This window comes from Sceloporus occidentalis, unplaced genomic scaffold (assembly GCF_023333645.1).
Source record: "Sceloporus occidentalis isolate IW3139 unplaced genomic scaffold, rSceOcc1.0.p SCAF_10, whole genome shotgun sequence".
Taxonomy (NCBI): Eukaryota; Metazoa; Chordata; class Lepidosauria; order Squamata; family Phrynosomatidae; genus Sceloporus; species Sceloporus occidentalis.
In genome coordinates, this window is record NW_028316990.1 from 36,173,161 (window position 1) to 36,195,228 (window position 22,068).

Sequence of the window (22,068 nt, forward strand, 5' to 3'; positions counted from 1 at the left end):
CGTCTTCATTGCCTTTGTGAAGCAAGCAGAACTGTCTCCTGCACTTACATTTAGCAGGGAAAAGATCTTCTTTTGTGATAGATTTCCACTGAAATATTACTCCCATACTGGATGAATCTTGTTCTTGTATTGCTTCGCCTTCTGGAATATCAGACCTGCTTCCCTTTCTCTTTAATTTCCATGGCGGTTTATTTTTGGAACAAATTTCCAGTAATTTTACGTTGTTGTTTAGTATGGACTTAGGAAAAATAGAGAGCTTTTTAGATAAGGTTTTCCATCCATAGCTTTTTTTAGTAAGTGCTCTCCTAGGGCTGGGCATCCTGGAAATGTTATTGGACTGCAAGTCCCCGCTGTCCTAGTTAGAAATATTATGATCAGGAATTCTGGGATTTGCAGCCCATCGACGTTGGAGGGATGCATGACTCTTACCATTTGTCTGTGCAGTTATTAATCTGATGGATGGGTGGCTATGGAAGCTATTTCCAAAGGTTTGCTGTACTGTAAAGCTCCATATTGAATGGGAGTAGATTGGGATCTTAATAGGTTCTTCATTTAAAAACAGCAACAACGCTATAAATAAGTGATAGCAAGCTATCCCAGGAACTGCTCCCACACAATGAAATAGTGCTAATGAGACACCTTCTGTTTTCTCTGTGCTTGGAAAAGAAACTTATTGGAAGCAGAGATGGTTGTCTCTATGGCCTCTGTTTATCTCTGTGCAAAGGATGGTGCAAATTCGGTTGCCGTTTAACTTGATAACCTGTTAGTTATATAGGGTAAATTTTATGGCTAGCTATCGGCTGCTTGGATGGAATAACGTCTCATAAATCTAATTAATAAAGGAAGCCTCGCTTGCATTGCTGAATCTTAAAGTGAAACCTCTATGACAGGAAATGCAAATCAACCAAAGCATCCATTTTGTTGGACTTGCAGAAGCCTCTGTGAGGAAATCCATCTTTTCAGCAAGCTCACTCCGTTGACAACCTGCCAAATTTGAGCTAAGCTTCATTTAATAATGATTTAGTCTGTGGAGATGTGTTGGTACAAACTGTTTGGAGAGTGGGAGCGATTCGCCCTTTCCAAATCCTTGGTCTGCGAAAGGGCTTTCAGTGAGTATTCTAGTAGCCTTTCACCAACTTCTTGCCCTCTGGGTATGATGGACTGCAGTGCCCACAATCCCAGTCAGCATGGCAAATCTTTGTTCTGTCTGGAGATAGTGGAAGTCGCAGTCCAGCACAAGGCGCCAGTTTGGGTAAGGCTGCTTTACAGATGTAGAATTTGTATGTGGTTTATTGTTGTGGTCATTTTAATAGCTGTAAACCACCTTGAGTCCCAAACTAGGGGAAAGGCAGGAGAAAAGTATAATAATAATGTGAAGTTGATGGCTGGCATCTATATTTTTTTTTTGTGGTTTTTTGGGGGGCAGATGTAGGCGAAACCTCAGGAATAAATTCTTCCAGAACGCAGCCACATAGCCCCCCAAACCCACAAAAATCTATTAGTGCTCATCGTCCATAGGAAGGCATTCTAGTTTAGTGGCAAAATATATGCTTTGAATGCAAAAGGGTCCCAGATTCAATCCCTGGCCTCTGCCATATTCAGGTAATAGGAAAGACCTCTCTTTGCCCTGTAGATCCACTATCAGTCAGAGCAGATTATTGTGCAGATAATGCCAAATAGTCTAATCTGGTCTGTAGCAGCTTGCGGTGGTCCTCTCCTTCCATCACTATGAGACTAGCAAATGGTCATTTCATTTTAATGAGAGGATTTTCTCTACCCTTCATAGAAAGATGGATGACCTTTGGGGAGGCAGCTTGATTCATATTTAGGTAATTTCCAGATCTTGGAAACACACCAGCCAAATTGTCGGAATATGTACAAAGGGCAGAATCTGGCATTCTGCATCCACCCAGCTTTATTTATTTGGAGATGGCACAAGATAGTGGCATGGTATGTAGCAGCAGCTGGTTCCTATCATGCCTGGGTTAAGACTCGGTTTGTTTTCACTCATCCATTCTGGTAGCATAGCCAGACACATTTTTCAGGACGTTCTAGCACTTCCCTGGGATTCTTAAACGGAAAAGAGATATACAGCTGCATGTCATCCGAATATTAGTGGCTCTCTAGTCCAGATCTCTGGGTGATTTCTCCTTGCAGCTTAATATAGAACGGTGTTGAAAGCCAGTTCCTTGGCTGAGAGACAGTTGTTAAAAATTCAAGTACTTCTCTGCAGTATTGTTGGGATTTTCTGGAGCAGAGCAAAAGAGATGTGGCTGATTAAAAATAAAATCCCCTCTGAACTGCACATTTCTGGCACAGTCTTGTCTGCAGACTGAAGGGTACCAATATTACTGTGCTGGCAGAAAGCGCTTGGGCTCAGTTCCAGGTATTTATGCAGACTTGCAATCTGGTGGCATTTTATAGACAGTAACCTCCAGGTTTGTGTCCAGAAAGCAATTGGGTGAAGTATTTGTGCGCGTGTGTGTTTTTAATGTATTGTTCTTGCATTTGAAGTATAGAATGTTGAATGCTAAAATGGAATCTGTACTTCTCATAACGGATTGGTTCAGATTGAATGCCAAAGCATGTGGCAGGCAAAGGGTCACCAGGTTTGTGCATTTCCTTCTTCCTTTGCACACTGCATTGCCTTTCCTTCCTGGCTTTCAGCAAACAATATGGTGCCATTATTCCCTGACCAGAAATCTGTTCCTTGCATTTCTCTAGAAATGATTTAGTAGTCTGGATTAGGATACAGCTGAATGTACTTGTGGGGTTTTAGGAAAATTTTGAGCATAGGGGAAAGACGCTTCTCCTTTTCAGATGTTTTTGGTTTGGATTTTGGCCATGTCTCTGTGTGCGTGTGTGCGAGAATGACAGAGAGAGAGAGAGAGAGAGAGAAGGGATGGGGGGGAGAGATGCTTTAAAACTGCTTGCCTATTCCAGAGGCATTGCCCTCACTGCCAGCTTTGCCCTTAGGGATATCACGAAGGAAAATATGAAATGCTGTGCGCAACATGACATTATCCCATTCATGATACAGTCCTTGATTGGCTTAGATTGCCCATACAGCTAATCTGTAAAGAAGGCATAATAATTAGAAATGTATTTTGGCATGCGGGGAGAGAAGGTTATCACAGCATGAGCAACAGAAAGGAGAAATAGCAATAGTGAACTGGAGGGAAGGATAAATATTAGGATATTAAAAGATCTTTGAGGAAAAGATTTAAAGGTCTCTTAGAGCATCAGATCAGCAAAGAGCTGGAGTGGGAAGATGCTCTATAGCAGTGGTCCCCAAACATTGGTCCTCCAGATGTTTTGGACTTCAGCTCCCAGAATTCTTGACTGTTAGCCAAACTGCCTGGGCTTCTGGGAGCTGAAGTCCAAAACCACCTGCAGGACCAGAGTTTGGGAATCGCTGCTCTGTAGTCTAATGGTATGAGGTCCAAAAATGTTCCATTGGACCCCTACAATAGCACCTTAATCTCTCTGTCTGTTTTTCAGTTGCTTTTTTGCAAGCTACTTAGGGGAGAAGCAAAAGGCACTTGAACATACATCTCCCTCCCGGACTGAGGATTTCATGAGCCTTTTTTCTGCATTGTTTGAATAGGGGCAGTGTCAGAATCATCCATCATCAGTGCCATCTTTTATTTATAGTGGAGTGTGCTAGTGTGGTGCAGTGGTTTGAGTGTTGGAGGAGGGCTTGGGGTGACCAGGGTTTGGCTCCCTGCTTAGCCATGGAATCCCAATGGTTAACCTTGGGCAAGTCACACACTCTCAGCTCAGAGGAAGGTTAAGGCAAACCCCCTCAGAATAAATCTTGCCAAGAAAACCCTGGGAGAGAGTCGCCAAAGTCAGCATGAAAGTACAGAACTATGAGTGGCTCTCCGACAGTTCTTGGACTGTACTTTTCATCAGCCCTAGCCAGCAGAGTCAGTAGTAAGGAAAGTGGGGGCTTCATCTGTTCTTTATAAACAAGAAAACCTAAATTATGGTATTGTTCAATGAAAGATTTCTTTGCACACAAGTGTGGCTCTCAATCAGATTCAGAGGATTGGAGGGGGGGGGGGATCCCAGTGTTTAGGGAGAGTAAGGGCATTGGGTCTTCTACACATGCCTTGCCCATGTCAGACCCAGCCTGGATGTCCTCTTTCCATTTGGAAGATGGCTGTGTTAAAAATAATTTGCCAACTGTGGCATAAGGAGAAGGAGTCTCCCAATGAAAAAGATTCTCTCTGTCAAAAGGGGAAAGGATTCTCCTTATGAAAACAAATGTTGGCGCAATCTCCTTCTGCTTGGACAGTCAGGTTTGGGGTTACGTTGCCATGTACGTGTTTTGTAGGGATTTATTGTGTGCATAGTGATCTGAATCTAGAGTCCAATGTAGCCCAAGCAGATTCTGTCAAATTTGATTAGCAAGCCCATCTACTTCAGCAATTGACTAACAAGTGTTACTGCATGTCATCTAAGCCGTTATTTGAAGCAGGATCTTGAATTGATGGGGAAGGTGAAAAGGCTGCAGGTGTAGAATGACCCTAATTTCAAATGTTGGAGGATGATGTCTCTTCTTTGCTAACTGCTTTGGATTTAAAAGTAATAAAATACACACACTCATCTGGTGATCGTGGTAGACCATTTACAGTATACAGATAATGGACTCTTTATTTGCTGATCTGTTTTAGGGCCTTTTGAGAAATAATGGCCAAATATATTTATATAGTTTTTAAAACAAAAACAAGGACTCAAATGCTTCCAAAACATAAAAGATAGTCCCTGTCCTTGGTGTTAAAATTGAATAACGTTTATTAAATCGTCGTCAAAGTGCTAAAATGGTTGGTTTTGCTGTGCCTGGATAGACTTAGTTCCTTCCTTGGTTTATCTAGGAAATGTAGAATGGCCGTGGATTTACTGCCATTATCAGTGAAGCCTCACTTAACACTTATGACTGAATGTCTGTCATTTTCTGGGTACGCATCAGATGTTCATACATAACAGTGGATAAAGACTTTGATTTAACAGTACATGGAGAAAGCACCATTGATACAGCAGAGATTATACTGTATAAATGTCTTCTTGTAATCTGTATTATTTATTAATGTTATTATTTTTGTCTGCCTCAGGCCCTGTTGTTATTGGGTGGCGTTGCCCTCTCCTGCCTTGCTCTGGATCTCCTCTTCCTCCTTTTTTATTCCTTCTGGTTGTGTTGTCGCCACCGGAAAAGTGAAGAGTTGAATGCGGATTGTTGTTGTACAGCCTGGTGTGTCATCATTGCAACTCTAGTATGCAGGTGAGTTCTAGCTTCTTCTCATTATATCTCTTCTCACCTTAACCAAGATCAGTTTAACAGTGAACTAAAATAAATCCTTCGGGTTCAAGCAAAAGCTGTCTGCTCATTTTGCTACACCCACCATCTCAGCATATCTGTTTAACCAAGGTTGATGCTTAACCTTTACCTGTCCGTTGTCTTCCCTAACAAATTTCCTTGCAAGCGTAAATAAATGTCTTGAATATCACAAGCAAGGCTCATCATTCTGCTTATGTTTGCTTAGAGCTCTGTGGTGAACCCATTTACGTAGATTAAATTTGCTTGCTTTACCTGCATCCTCTTTTGTTTTGCCTTTTTGAGCTATATCTTTTAGTTCCTGCTCACATTATTGTGATCTATCTAATTTTAGTTTTTGTCCACTGCTTTGAAACCTGTAGCTACTTTGAAAGTGACAAATGATCACCACCACAACCACCTCCATCATCTTTGCCATTCTAAATCATATTGATATGAATTAGGGTCTACATCTGAATATTCTAGGTAGAGTGACTGAATGCAATACTAGAAGGCAAAGTTATCTTATCAAGCCCATTTTATCCATTATCTGTGGCCGGGTGGTTGGTTTGTAAACTTTTAGTTCAGCTTAAAAATTCACCAGGGTTGGCACAAAGTGTTTTCTTGGAAACAGGAATCCAGACCACCAAGTGGAAAAGGTACAATTCATTTCTACTATCTACATGCATACTTCATTACCCTACAAGGTTACACTGCAGTACATTTGCCTACAAGGCCGGATCTTCAGCAGAGAATAGCTGTCAGATGACTGTGGTTCACTGCAGCCTCATTTGACACTCTAATTGGTCCTTTTGTTTTGCTGAAAAAAGAACATCCAGTCTTCTAGCTTATGAATGAGAGGGAGACCTGAAGCTTTCCAGTCAGCCCAGGAAAAGTTTTGATGAAGAAACAGTCCGTTAAGCAGGAGGCACAGCTTTAAAAGTGTAAATATCACTGTGTCTTAAAACAGCGTAATAGGATTGCACTAGACAGTTGCTTACAGATGTCTCTCTGCTAGCTGTTCCTCTTTCAGCAAAGCCATGCTGTCCTCCAGTACTCAAAGCATTGACTCAGGTCATCTCAGCAAATCAGTCCCAATGGTCTCAGCAAATGAATATAGTAACCTCAGCAGTACAGTGTGTGTGTGAACACTGAGCTTGGAAGTTCAGCAAAGTGTCCCATGATTACCTTATAGATGTTAAGCAACATACAGGGCTATTTCTCCTTTCTAAATAACTATTTTGTTCCTCTCTCTTAGTAATGTCTGGTTTTACTTCCTTATGGACTGTCTTTTTAAGGTCTTTATACTCAGGTCTGTGGGCCTTCAGCTAAGGTCATCTGTAGCCAGGCCATTTCATCACATCTGAAGATGATGGGTGATGCATTGAGGAAGGCTTTTTGTCAGTCTTAACAAATGAATTTTATTTGCTAGACAGGTCATGCTTTATAGTCAGAGTCCCATTTTTGCAGAGTGCTAAACTTTCAGATTTCATGAGTGAATGATCCAGAGGCTGCTGTATCACAATACAGATGTGTTTTCTTCTAAATGTATTAAATCTATACAATTTACAAGAAAAATACTACAATGAGAAGTAAAAACACCCTTTAAACAAACAAAAACACCAAGCCATAATTGCCATTAGCAGAAGGAAGGTATTAGAGTACACTTTTCCAAAACCTCACATAATCAACTGGGAGAGCATATAGAGAATCTTCATAAGGTTTTATCATAATCTTCATAAGGTTTTATGGTGCAGACCAGTCCTTCTCCCTTCAAAGAGGGAAATAAGTAGCAGCCTTTCATCCCACTTGTAATAACTGGTTTGTGATTTGGGCAGTGAAAGGGATGACTTTGTCCCCAAAGGGACACACTCTTGGGCATTGTGCCCAGTGCTCCACATCTTCACCGGCAAGCAGTTACTGTAACTTTGTTTTGTTGAAACAATAGACCATGGCAGTGGTAAAGTGCCATCTGTGAAGTATCTTTAAGGAAGCTTCCTTCTATTTTGGCAGGTGGCATGATCCAAATCAGTGCTTGTTGGGAAACAGAAACTGAAGCTTTCAGAGCTGTTTCTCAAGCCATTTGCAGAGCAGATGACAGCTCCCCCCCCCCCTTTACTTAAGCAATGATAACATAATTATACTTGTCCCTTGATTGCATTAGTCTGCTCTGATACAGATGTTTATGGTGTATCATGTGTGTTCATGTTTCACACTGTTGTCATCTTCATGGTCTATTAATATGCAAGCAGCCTTTATCCTCATGATGAAAAATATTGGTAGGAACATTTCTAACAACATGACAATTGCCATGAGGAAAGTATCCCAGGTGGAAAGAATTAATTGTTCCATCTTTGTATGTAAACACCTCTCTTTATTTGTGGGAATGGGGTTGCATCCAATAATCCTATCTTACTAATGTATGGGATAATCAGGAATCCTTCTTTGTCGTTGTGTGGAAGAGCTGTGTGCATGGGTGTCAGTATCCACACAATGCCATTTCTCATGTGCCAGGTGTGTTCCTCTTGTGAGCATGATCACCTTATGGGGAAATAGGAGACTCCTCATGTTGCATTGGGACTTACATTGTGCCTAAAGTTTGAGGGATAAGGCAGCTTGCACATCTTAAACTATAAAGTAAATAATGTATTTAGTGTCCATTAAATAGCAGCATATCATTATCAGCATCTCTGGTGGCTTTGGAGGTTAATTTCCAAGCATCCGAACATGGGAATAATGGGAGAGCACCTTATGGAAAGGTACCTAGGTTTCCCATTGACTCTAACAAAAGGCTGTGTATTGGCTGCTTACAATTTAGCTATCTGCATGCACAGAACATACTGTAAACTGCAAGAGAGGCCTCCCAGTTATTATAGTGCTTTCCTCTGAGAGTAGCGTGTGGTACTAATCTCCTATTCAAGGTCATATTGTCCTGTGATTAGAAACAAACAAGCAATCCTACAGTGTCAATCTGGTTTTCTGGCTTGGTTGGTCCCGAAATTACATTGCAGGAATGATTCTTAGCATGCTTCAAATGACTGATCTTGTGTGCTGCCCCTACATCACCCCCCCCCCCCAAGTCTGTGGGAAACTATTGTAATTTGCCATTCTGTGGTGCTAAGTGCAACCAGCATGCTACCCTTTTTAAAAAGTGAAATCACACACTCAAAAGAAAGATTACTAGAGTCCTTGGAGAGTGCAGTGGCATTTGTGCTTTAAGATGCAAGGAGAAGCAAATACACTCATACAGCTGTGATTTTTTGTAATGGATCAGGAGGTTTAAGGAGATGTTTGTCTGCTGTTGGCTATGGAATGGCAGTGGGGCTGGGATTGGGATGCCTTGGGTCCCACTTTGGGAGAAAGGCAGCATGTAAATGAAATAAATAAGTAATAGGTTCTTCTGTTTGGAGGGGTGGTAGCTGTTGTGTTTTCCCACAAACAGACCAGCTTTCATGGAACACTTATCTGATGTGTTGGAGCACACTTGGTAATGTACCAGTGCTCTTCCATGAACACAGGAGCTTGATATAGATTTGCTTTCAGGAGATGTCTTGCAGCGCACAAGAAGGATGACCTGTATCCATTCACAGAGCTGTATATGATTTCTCTCAGGATTGTGGATTGCATTTGTCAAAAGGCAGAACAAAGAAAAAACTTCAGCCAATAGGTCCTTACAGGGATTTCTGATCTTAGCACCTTGAGCTATTAGGAACATTCCTCCCCAGGCTCTTGAACAATGTGTTATTTCAAGCTCTTTTGTTGGAGCTTTTTTGGGAACCCATTGCTGGGTGGCCAACAGATTTGCTCTAGCAGCAAATGAGTGTATAGCAGGGAAGCCAGAGGCATCAAGGCAAGGTCAGTGCCTCAGGAGTTTAAATATTGGTTCTAGGTTACTCTGCTGCAGAATACATATTCAGGGCTAGCCATGTTGGCCATGCAAGAAGATACGACAAAATCCAAAAACCACAAAAGCAGCGAAACCTTTATTGGGCCAACTCTAAAGCATAGTGAAGTTAAAGGTTACGATTTTTTGCTTTCAGCATTCAGTTTTAGCATTCAGCATCAAAAACATGTCAAGTGCTTTCCATTCCAAATATGAAAAATGTACATTTTTTTTAAAAAAACCAAGCAGAAATTCACTCCATCTACACTGACAAAAGGATCATGTTGTGCCTGCTAAAGAGCAGAAACAAAATTCTCAGCCATCTCCTATTAAGGGCCTCCTGTAACATCATCTTAATGGGGTGATTTCAAAACTGTCTTCTGGGGTTCTTCAAAACCTTTCAAGGAGCTCCTTGGAGTGATCAGTAATGGTGGGCAACTTTCCTGCAACACCCATCTGCTCACCATTTTCCTTGTAAACCTGCAGGAGAGTGAACACTTACTTTGTGTAGCATGCTGGTGAGGTCTAATACACCTCTTAAGTCATTGCAATGACAACATTCACTCTTGGTCATGCCTCAGAATCATCTGCAGTGTTTTGGATTCTTCAGAAGATGGAATTCAAAACTGTTCTCTGAAGATGGAAATGTTGAAGTCAGGGTCTTAATTTAATGCCCATGAGGTTGGACCATCAAGTTTTATCCTATATGGTGGAACTGTGCAGTGTGTCAGGATTATAATTACCCAGCTGTTGCTTTTCTGTTCAATGCATGATGTTCTCCTGTGGAGAACTTTAGATGAGGAGGTGGAAGCTTGCTTTTTCAAGTCAGCAGCTGTCCATATAGTTTGAAATGTGCTGTTCTTTGTTTCTCCACAGTGCTGGCATTGCTGTTGGGTTCTATGGAAATGGGGAGACCAGTGATGGCATTCATCGGCTGACATATTCCTTACGACATGCCAATCGCACGGTTGCCGGGGTCCAAGACAGGGTGAGTGGAAGACTGCTGCCCCTTCCCCAAAAGTGAGGGTAGATGTAAATCTGATGAAACCCTGCCCTCAGGCTTCCTTCCACATGTATATGAGCCTCTCTGTTTTTACCTGGCTCTCAACAAGTCCTTGACAGCTTCCATTAGCAGAGAGAGATGCATTTCTACTCCCTTTCCGTCACGGTTCTAAAAATAACTGCACAAGTCAAACCTGTTAAATAGAGTAACATTATGTCACGATTGTGCTTCATTCAATCTGCTGCATGTTAATGTTTTCTGTACCCTTCTCAGCTGTGATAGTCCAGGAAGCAAAAACAAAACCACACTGTTAATTTACAACCATGCTGTTTGATAATGAGGATATAAGTAACTGCCTAATAAGGAGTCAAACCAATGATTCAGTTAGTATTTTCTACGCTCGTTGGAGCCTCGGGGAGACACAGTCGTTCTCTTACAGTCTGCGATGCCTTAAGTGGAGAGGCTGGGTTCGATTCCTAGCAAAATAGGCATCGCCTACTTTATTCCAAGGCAGGTAATGCACTTGAAAGTGTGGAGAACCCCAGTTTCTGCAGGTGTGCAGTGACATCTCTAGTACTTGCTCAGTGGATGCTAAATGCTTGCATGCTTTTTGTAGCTATTTTCCTCCAGAAACATCCCCATGAGATGGTCATGGAAATTTGAAACCAGCTGCATCACATGGCCTCTTTGGACTTCAGAATGGTGTTTTACAATACGATGATTTTATAAGTCTCATTTGTGTCCACTGAGTAAATAGTTATGAGGATCCACTTGTGCATAAATTATGGATGACATTTGTACTCAGAACAGTGCAAGTTCTTCCAGAGCTAATCTTCAGACTGTGTCTTTTGGCCCCAGTTATCTTGTGGTAGAGCTATGCCATCTCTTGATAATCGGGGGGAAACAATCATGGAAATTTGATAGTGTGCGTTTGTGTATGCACAGATTGCCAAGTGTATGCACAAGAGTGTGTCCTGTTGGAACAAATCTATAGCACTGCAACTAGCTAGATTAGTGTCTGGTGTAAAAATATTCTTCTCTTGATGATAACCATCATCTTACCGTCTCTTGGCTCTTGTGCTCAGGCAAAGACTTTTCATAGGAGGTCGGTCTTTCTTTTTTTGTCATCCACAGGTGTATGACACTGCGGTTGCTCTGAACAAAACAGCAGAGCCTTACTTGGGGGACCTTGAGGTAATGTTCGCCAAGCAGACAGATTACCTACATGTGGTCCAAAAACTCCAGGGACTCTTGGATGAGCTGGTGAGGCAGACAACAGAAATTCCTTTCTGGAAGAATGATGAGGTCTCATTAGAAGATCTGGCCGTTCGCATTGATCTGTATGACTGGTACAGGTGAGCAGTGTGTAACCTTGCGTGTGATCTTTGTGCAAATTTTCTCACTCTTCTGGTGCTTGGATGAACTGAATGTGTATCATGTTAATCAAGCTTTAACTTCCTGTAAGCCTTGCCAGTGTACTTTAAGGCATTAAAATTGCTGTCCCCTTTTCATCCATTAAATGGGGAAAGGTTCAGGGCATTGGCCATTTTGTTCTTGTTCTTCTTGTTGCATGCCTTCAAGTCGTTTCCAACTTAAGATGACCATCATAGGGTTTTCTTGGCCAGGTTTGTTCAGAAGGGGATTGCCTTTCCTGTAAGGCTGAGAGAGTAACTTGACTAAGATCATCCAGTGGGATCTAATGGCTGAACAGAGATCTGAACACTAATATTTTGTAATCATAGTCCAGCGCTCAAAACCACTCTCACACGATCTGTTGCTTAAATGTGAATTGTCTTAAATAATGATATGGCAGCATGTAGCTTCTGGGAAATAAAGTTTTTTTTAAATGCAATGTAATACCAATAACTTTTCAAAATCCTGGGGTTCTTTATGCAGAGCTGAGGAGTGGAAATTGAAAATCATGTCTCTTCTGTAAGGCTTGCTTGTCACTTGCAAACTAGTTCTGTCTGTTAACATACGCTTTTTGGGTTTGCCACAGATGGTTAGGATACCTGGGCCTGCTCATGTTCCACGTCTTGATCTGTTTGCTGGTGCTATTTGGACTAATTAGAAACTCAAAGGGCATTCTTATAGGGTAAGTTTATATGAGAACAATAGAAGCATGTGAAAATAAATAAGAGCACCCTGTAGTATAGCTCTAGTGGCACAAGTCTTTCTCCAGTTCACTGTCTGCACACTAGATTAGTATGTGTAAATGGACAGCATATCTGTGGCTTCTGCTGCGAGGGAAAGGATATTGTATAAAAGATACTCCTGCAGTATAAATTGTTATTTTGACAAAATTAAACCCCATGTGCATTTATATATGTTGTATTTTTGCTATGGCTTGGAAAATGACCAGATGTAACTAGAGCTTGATACCTAAGGACCTGTAAAGTTCTCCTGTACGACTAGTGGTTCTTCTGTGGAACCCACATAATTTAGCTAACCTGAACACAAACTTTTATTTTAGGGTGCAGCAGTCTGGCTCCATTTCATGGAAGTCCTGTTGAACTTAGTGAGACTTGCATCAACATAAAGATAAATTGGACCTCACTGCACAGCTAATAGCATATAGCAGTTTGGGGTTATAATTTGTGTGTGCTGAGGGAAGGATTTTAATACTGAAAGACTTCAGTTTTTTTCTTTTAATGGCCCAATGTGATGATCTTTCTCTCTTCATGTAGCTGACTGAGCATATGTGTTCTTTTTTTAAATAGAATGGTTTGCAGAAGTGTAACGAATCTACCTAGAATTTTTCACTGAAACAAGTGTTGAGGATTATTTCCATACTCATCAGGACAAGAAACATTGGATGGCAAAATCAAAAACTGTGCTTCATGTTTCTTTAGTCCTCACATTTTCTGTCAAGAGCTCTGAGCCAGCATGCTTTGGTCTTGCATATTATGGCTGCAGATGTGAAAAGGGAGGAGCAAGTGAGTCTTATTTTGAAATGTGAAGAGTTTGAAGAAAATGAACTGCAGTCCTTTGGCTTTGTTCATATTTTCTGATAAGCATCTGTTTCATTAATAAGCAGTTTCATTTCAGATTTCCTGTAAAGAACTCGCTATCTGTTGCAGATTTGAGGAACGACAGGGTGTTTACTTAAGCAGCCACATCTTCAAATTGCCAGTTACAGAAGGATAAATTGATTACTAGTTTTCCATCTTCCTTACTGCTTTGAACTCTGAATTATAATCTTCATTGAAAATGAAGGCATTAGAACTGGAGCCAATATGTCTGCTAGCTGACTCTGTTTTTCTTTCTCTTCATACAGAGTTTGTCTTCTAGGGGTTCTTGCCCTTGTTGTGAGCTGGGCTTCCCTGGGTCTGGAGCTAGCCGTTGCTGTGGTAAGTGGCTTAGGGACAAAATTTGCTCACTTTACATTGGAACCTTTTCCCTCCCTTTGCTCTTCCAGGCGGCACAGTAAGCCATGGCCTAGAATTAGTTAGTGAACATTTCCTCGGACTGGATTGCTTTTGGTTGTGTGCATGTTTTTTGGATGGCAAGGACTGTGGGTTTTCATTTGGCTGCTCACCCCCAAAAACACAATATCCATGCACACAGAAAACTAACAGAGATTTCAGATACAGGCTAATTTGATATATGCAGAAAGTTTGGATAGCTTGCTCGGTGGATACTGAATGTTTTTTGGTAGCTGTTTTCTCTGAAGAACCCATGAATTGGTCATGGAGATGTGACACTAATTGGGCTGCTTGGTCCTCAAGTGATTTAAGGTGTTTTACTTGACTTTATAAATCTAGTTTGCATCCACTGAACAAACAATTAGGGAGGCTCACTTGTGCTACATCCAGAATCCAGAAGAAACAGGTTTTCATCATGTTCAGAGAGTGTCAAGACACCACAAGTTCTTAATGCTCACTTTACCCTTCCTGAGATAGCATCAGATCAGAGAAGAATGATATCAACAGGTTCCATGGGATAAAAAGAATTTTGGTGATAATGCATAGTTATTATTTTTGTTTCTTTACTTCTGTGTTGCCTCTGCTCTTCTCTAGGGTTCCAGTGACTTTTGTGTTAACCCTGATGCTTACATCTCCAAAGTGGCAGAGGATAATGCAGTGCTCACTACTGGTAAGAGTTCTTAGAGCAACTCTAATAACTAATGTTTTATCTGCTCCAAAATTATGTATATCTTTTGGGTTTTATATATAAGTATATTTTCCTCTTCCAAGAGGTATTGAATGATTTCTGAATTTTCATATTTGGCGAGGAAAAGGGGGAAAAAAGCATAGGGTGAGCCTTACTGTTGTTACTTAGAAGGCACCAGAGCATAAATAACAAAACGTCCTGCTGGCTAATAGGAACACTCCATACATATTCTTGTAATTGTCTGAGCCATCAGCAAATGTTGGCCGTATGTTTCCAAGTCATTCACAACAAACGTGCGCTAGAGGTTTGTTTCTTTAAAATCCAACCCCAAAGACCCTTGTTAAAATGATTTTTTCAGCCTTTTAACTATAAGTATTCCTCGGAGTACAACAGATGAGATTATGGTTTTTAATAGGTTCCACGGGCCTCTCAGTACAATATTCCATTTTAGCCCTCTTTCCTTTGCCTCCCAGTTTTTGGATGACTAGCTTTAAAAATAGGCATAGATGAGAGGTCTGCTGAAATATTGGGAGATTTATTTACAACATATGTAGCATGAATAAACATATTGTTTCCCCTTGATAGAGTATAAAATAAATATTTTTCTATTTGGAAAAAACTTCTGATGCATGTGCCAGAAGCCATGAGAGGTACATGTACTGCTGACCACTCTCTTCTAGGACACACCATTGAAATGAAGATGAAAATTGGTTTATATTTGAACCTTAAAAAGGGTTTGCGCATAAGCCAATATAGAAATCTCTAGACCTTTCCCCATAAGCTGCACAAATGTTCATAAACACACTCGATCAGGTGCTGAAATGGAGGGTTTCCTGCCTCAGGCTCTTTATATAAACCCAGCATTCAGCTGTGTTTAGCCCTGGGAAACCAAACCTCTCTGTGGTAATTTGTTAGGCTTAGTAGCAGTGGTTCTTGACACATGTGACAAAGGGGTAATTGAACACCTTACCCAAGTAATGTGCTCTCTTGGGTTTTGTCTAACCTAATCTAGCCGGAGAAAGGTAGTGGATGAATGATGCCTTCAATTTGGGTCTCAGTAGGTAACAATCCATTTGACAAAACTGCGTTTCAGTACTACTTCTGGTGGGGAGGGGGAAGAGTAATTGCTCAACTACTCCTTTGGTAAGCAGGTGACAGCTGTGGAGTTTGTACAGGATCCTAATAGAGCCCTGAAGAATTTCTTCATGTTTTCTCTTCAATAATATGCTTAGCCCCTTAATTTTTTAGCAGTTGTATCTGTGTTGAACGTTTAACATGGTATGTGCAATGCAGCATTTGTCAATAACTGGTGATCTGGGATTCCCCCAGAATTGCCCCCAAACCCAGCTTGAATTCTTTATAACACAGTTGTCCCTTCCAATTTGCATGGGATCCGTTCTGGACCCCACCCCACCCTGGGAATTCGGAAAACCACCAATATTGGAGCCCCATTGTAATCAATGGAGTTGCGCTACCGTGCGCATGCCATTGTGTCCCTTCCAGCTTGATGTCTGCAAAAGACCAAGGGACGCAAATGGCAAGACTGCGTATTGGGAGGGACAACTGTATATGAATCAATTCATGGATGCTTGAATCCACAGATAAGAATTCTGCGCTGAGAAGGAAGATAAAGCTGGTATAGCAGTAGGGTTTAGTGGAAGCTGGAGGCAAGCTAAAACAGAGACTCTCAACCTTTGGCTTTCCAGATGCTTTTGATTTTAGCTCCCAGCATCTCTGACCATTGCCTGTGCTGTCTTGGGCTTCTGGGAGCTAAAGTCTAAAACAGACATCTGGAAGACCAGATGTTGAGAACCATTTCTCTTAAGGGTCACTGAGATTTGACAATCCACTCAGCCAGGTAGAATAGCTGAAGGAAGGTAACTGGAAAAGCACCCAGAGAGGGAAAGTGCACTAACATGGTTTACCTGGAATGTGCAAGGCCATCTGTGGTTAAGTTTAAGGATTACTGGCTGTGTCTTGGAGGATGTCTTTGAGTTGCTTTAGATAGGAACGATTTCTAATACGTACCATACATAAAATTATCTTGTCTTCAGGAGAAAATCAAAATAGAATTCATTTTTCATAACCAGAGACATAAACTGATGGTCTTGATTGCATCCCAGGCACATTGACACATATGACCTTCCATATGACATTGTGACCAGTGATATCGATAGCTGATATAAGGAGGCTCTTATTTAATAGGAATATAATGTGACATCTCCCACCCGCTCCCCTTGAAAAGCAACAACAAATGAATAGCAGAAATTAAAGCACTTTTTAAAATGCCAAAGTTATGCTGACATTTTTCAGATCTAGAGGAGGAAATGGCACAGAGATAATCAGATTAAGTGTATCATTATCCTCTCTATTTGTCAGTTCATAGATGAGCTTCTTTGTTGTTTCTCGACATGCCATGGTTTTGGGGGATGAGGGGGGGAATGAAGCAGAGGCGGGAAATTAAACAATTTGGTGTGAGAGGAGGTTGGGATATTACATACCCAGCTCATCCAGAAATCATTAACTGTGATAAAGCTAGTGAAGTTGAACATGGATAGGATAATCATCTTGTGTTGCTTGGGGGGAAATCCTGATGTAGCGAGTGCGATGGTTGCCAAGGCAGGAAGCCATAGGCTAGCTTCAATTCTTTTTGCTCATTGTTCTTCCTTCTTCAGCTTTACTAAATAGCTTGGTAATAAAGCACAGTTGGGCACCTGTGTCTGACTGGGATTATGGCATGGCTGAACTGAAACTTTGCCTTGACAGGATCCATGCTTTTGGAACACAAGTGAGCCAAGGTAGGGAAGGAAAAAGGGGTCTCTTTAGTTCCTTCCTGTTGTGAAGATGAGCAAACTTCATGGGATCCTCCCTTTATTGAGTTCCCCAGACACTCAAGGTACATCTACACTGTAGAAATAATGCAGTTTGACACAACTGTAACTGCCACGGCTCCATCCTACGGAATCCTGGAATTTCTGTTTTGATAGGACACCAGCACTCTGGCAGTGAAAAATAAAAACCACAAAACCATAGGATTCTATAGGATGGAGCTACAGCACTTAAACTGGATTATTTCTGTAGTGTAGATGCACCCTCAGAGACACAAAAAGGGGCTTTTCAGTTCCACTCTCCCACTTCCTTCTCCTTCGTATGCATTTGCTTAACCCTTTGTTTGTCTCATTTTACATGTAGGATACTGGGGGACTGGGCTGTTCTGGTGGCCAAGTTGGCCACTGGTTGCCTCTCCTTAAGTTTAGTTTGTGCCCATTTTCAATTCATTCTTTCTGGCAGTTGAGCTCAGCCCAGGATATGCTACATGTGTGGGAAAGATTTTCTCCAGGTCTTGACAAGGCAGCCTGTTCTCGCCTCTGCTCATGCTATTCACGTGCTCCAAACAGGATTTCAATTTCCAGAGCTGTCAGTGTGGCATTTCCCCCCCACAGACATGTCAGAGGCTCACACACAACACAACGCTATGTCTGAGTGTGGTGACTGCACTGAATTACTGATTTTCCTCGCTCGTTTGAAGAGAGATGGATGTGCACAAATCCGTGAGTGGATGTGCACAAATCCAGTCCATAAGTGTCAATAAGACAATAGATATGGGCTACATGGCTTGCACGGCATAAACCATGTGCAGTATTTGCTCTGATCTATGTCCTGCTCTTTTGATTTGGTGCTCATATACCCCAAAGGGCATGGCTAGCAGACTAGTCACAAAACCTTCATGCAAGATACATGAATGTTTCAGGGAGACAATGCATTCATTTCTGAAATCTTACTGGGATGCTGGTTGCAGGGATGCTTCCACTGCTGAACATTAATAGTACAGTGTTTATTAGTGCTGTTGTTATACTAAACAGTTCAGTTCTCTGGAGTGCTCTCTTCTAATGTCTAGTTGTAATGTCTGGCGTGCTTTCTCTTAATGTCTGTGTTGATTCATGCAAGGAATGATAAATCCAGTTTCTGTTTTATATAACCAGAAGCCAGCATTTTTTTAAGACCACAGTCCAATGCAAGAGTTTCATGCACTAAAGCCAGTTGAAAATAGTAGATTTATGTGTGCTCAATTGACTTGATGTTAAAACTGTTCATTTTACTTGATTTATAACATTCACCAAAATGCACAAAACAGTTGTGCCCCACCCTACTGTTCACACATATTCACTACCATACAGCAGTAAATAATATATGGCTTTCCCAGAATTCTGTCTCTTACAGATAACTTTAGAGGACAAGTATACCCTTAAAATGTTGGACTGTATTTTTATTTTCAGGCAGTATAAGTATAGTGGTTTGAGCGGTCATACCACTATACCATGTTGGCTCTATCATCCTTTACGCCAAACAATAAATGGGGTCCATGTAAGGGAAATTCAATTAACTTAAGTAGAATCAGTCTTCCAGATACGTTTTGTCTTCTCTTCTGATGATCATGCAGCTGTGCAGGTTTATAGGCACAGTTTAATGGATCGTGGATATGCTGTTTCCACTGTTGTTGGTCAGAGAAGGCCTGTTTGTCACTATCGAGCTGAATATGCAGCCCTTTTCTCTATGTTAGATACTTAATCTGAGGGAGACGTGTACATTCATGACATAACCCTTTTGGTAATATAGGTGCAATCCTGATACTTCTCCAGTTTTCTTTTAAATTGCCATTTAACAGTTCAGCTGCAGATGTAAGTCACCCCAAGCAGAGAGACTGAATGGGAAGCGATGGAGCAGCAGCTCAGAGCAGCCCAGAAGTGGGCTGATGAATTATAAATAACTGCTGCCGAGTTCACTTGCTAGCATGCAAGCCAGCTCTATCATACATATGAAAAAAGTGTATGCAATATTAATGGTGAGTGCCATGTAAGGAGGAGACAATCTGGTCAACTCTGCTCAGTGGCTTGCTCCTTTATGTGACTTTCTTTCCCCCAGTTCAGATGCAGTAAATTGGAATAGCCACTTGCCCACTGAGTATTCATTGTTCATTGCAAAAAAGAAACCTTCCAGGAGGCTTTGTTTTTTTGTTTTATCCTGCTTTATTGTTTTGTTGAAATATGGCTGTTGTCTTGAACATCTCTTTTGCAAAGAGAAATGGAAGCCAGGTCAAAGGTACTAAGTAAAACAAACAGAAATACTAAGAAAAGAGGTTCAGAGCATATCTGATGGGGAAACTGTACTAATGATTTGTAGTCTAGGATGTGCAGGTTTTCATCAGCCTCTTTTTTTCCCATGAAAACACTTAGGGGGGAAAATGGAACCATACTAGTGTGCAATCTTACTGATCCATGTTGTACATGGCTTCTTGTATGTGAAACTGAGCACTCCTTCAGATTAATAGGCCAAATTTTGAAGAATCGTTCTGTACAATTTGACTGGGCAATTAGTTGAATGTTGTAGGGCATTCCTCTTTTGCAGATTTCTCAGAACAATATCTTCAGGGATTACAGGAATATTAACACGTAAGCAGAGTTAGATGCAGAGCCTTGATTGCTACCTTTTCTTTTGTCTTCTCTTTGACAGATACTCTGAATTATTATCTTGCTTGCAGTTCTGGCTACCCAAATCCCTTTCAGCAGGTGAGTGCTTTCAACCCACATACTTCTTTCACTAAGCTGTGTTTTGACACGCCTGGAAGTCTTAACAGTAAGTCGCAAGGCTAGCTTCTCTTAAACGTTGGAGTACTGATTTTAAAGTGGGGTGGGGGTAGACAGATGTAACATCAACACTGGGAAAAAGAAGGGATTGCCACTTCACCATGTCTATCATTTCATCTGCTCTACAAGCAAATGTTAGGCAAGACTCTCCAACGTGAGATATGGGTAGAAGCAGGGAAGATTGGTAATCAGTGTCAACCCAGCAGTTTATACTATCCAAGACAGAAACCCCCACTACTCTCATGAATGAGATGTTGTTCTTGAATACAGATCAACACCCTTAACTCTTAAACATCATCACTCTCTTTTGTGTGGGATTGTGATAGTTGCTATTATACTGTTTCAGTAATTCAAGGTAATAGTTAACAAAATTCAGTGACTGCACACAAGGCTGCGTGACCATAAAGATTGAGACATACTGTTTGTGTTGAGCAGAAGCTATCAGGAAGCCACAAAGCCCTGGTTGAAATGCAGGATGAAGTGCTGGAGCTCATGAAATCTGCAGTCAAGGAATACCCCACTTCTAAGGTAAAACGTGAGGAGTTCTTTGGAGGTTGATTGCCCTTCCCCTTCCTCTTTTCTTTCTTGATGATGTTGCCTTCTTTCATTTTTCACAATTCTCAGAAGCAAAAGCCAGAGTATGCATTCAGCTTCTGTCTAATATCTTTCCTTTCAGGAGTATCTTAATCGTGTCCAGGAAGTTCTGAACTCCACAGAAATCAACCTGCAGCATCTCACTGCCTTGGTGGACTGTCGGAGTCTACATTTGGTGAGGACCAAAGGATTGCAAGTGGACTGCTAAATTGTGGGCTGCTGAAAGGATAAATTGTAGAGCATTTGCTCTACATTTTGGGAAGCCAGATGAGATCCTGATTGGCATGAGGGTTCCTAATGCAAAGATACAAGATTGCTCATGTAATCTTGAGTTTTACCATAGGCTTTAACACACTGTATTGAGCCACACCGGTTACCCTTGCAAAAAATAAAAAGCCAAATGTCCATGTGGCACACTGCTTTTCCTTTCTTTGGCTATAGGATAGGCTGACAGGATTTGATTATTTTTCTGGATAAAAGTGGAGATAGATGAAAACAGAGGAACAGTACATCTGGGTGTAACATACTACCTGTTAGTGATTTATAAAAGCAAAAACTGTAGAAAAGTCATATGCCATACCATATACTATAAATCAGGAGATGCTTGCAGATTAAGAAACCAGATGATATTGATGGCTACCCATCTTGTTTGGAAGAATTAAATTGATTTCTCGTCTCTAGGACTACATCCAAGCTCTGACGGGCTTCTGCTATGATGGTGTGGAAGGGCTTATATACTTGGTTCTCTTCTCCTTTGTCACAGCCCTCATGTTCAGTTCCATCGTGTGCAGTGTTCCACATACCTGGCAGCAGAAAAGGTATGTGCACCAAGAGAGGGAGGATTGGTTGTCGTGTGCGGAGACTTCAGGCTGACAAAGACTCAGGAGAAAGAAATAGGCAGCTCTGTTTCACTTGCTCAGACTCCTCAAGCAGTGTCCTTGCAGGGGATGAAGCTGTCTCTGGGCAAAGAGGACAGATAGCTGTGGGAGGTTATTGCTTTGCCTGAGGGCTTCCATGTCCACCTCCCCACTTAAATCCTTTTTCTGTTAGATGGGGTACAAGGGCCTATCCTCTAGACCAGTAGTAGGCGACTGTAGAAAGCTAGGTGGTCACATTAATGTCTTAGGAGGGCTGTGCCCCCTCGTTTCCACATTCCCATCACACAACAAATGGTTGAAAATATTTTGTTCTCTAATACCCTCCAACAGCTTATGATGGTGTTGGGAGACATTTTTGCCAGATGTGTCGGCCTTGGAGAGACCCTGTTCATTTATTTACAAGCAGGAGGTCACTTCCAGTTTTAAAAAAGACATCTTCTGAACCAAAAATGGTCAGCCAGATGTATGGGAATATGGTGAAAATGGCCCTTGGAGTCCTTTGGGGGCATTTTTTTAAAAGTCGCTGAGGTTGCATGTGATCTACAGGACACATTTTACCTTCTGGCCCTTTGCACTCCACAGCAGGTTTCAGGTGCCAGGAGGAGAAGGAACTGCTGCTGCTCCTTGCCAGTTGG

The 22,068-nt window shown here is 41.5% G+C and overlaps 1 protein-coding gene across 2 annotated transcripts in view; it reads left to right on the forward strand.

Moving 5' to 3' along the window:
• The window catches only part of TTYH3 (tweety family member 3), a 58,702-nt gene that overhangs the window by 20,214 nt on the left and 16,420 nt on the right, over positions 1-22,068 (forward strand). For both annotated transcript variants that reach the window (XM_089476871.1, XM_089476872.1), the window contains exons 2-11: positions 5,118-5,284; positions 10,077-10,188; positions 11,338-11,558; positions 12,203-12,298; positions 13,481-13,553; positions 14,223-14,298; positions 19,828-19,883; positions 20,397-20,489; positions 20,638-20,730; positions 21,237-21,373. In XM_089476871.1, coding sequence (XP_089332997.1) covers positions 5,118-5,284; positions 10,077-10,188; positions 11,338-11,558; positions 12,203-12,298; positions 13,481-13,553; positions 14,223-14,298; positions 19,828-19,883; positions 20,397-20,489; positions 20,638-20,730; positions 21,237-21,373 — 1,124 coding nt within the window. The remainder of the gene's footprint in view (positions 1-5,117; positions 5,285-10,076; positions 10,189-11,337; positions 11,559-12,202; positions 12,299-13,480; positions 13,554-14,222; positions 14,299-19,827; positions 19,884-20,396; positions 20,490-20,637; positions 20,731-21,236; positions 21,374-22,068) is intronic.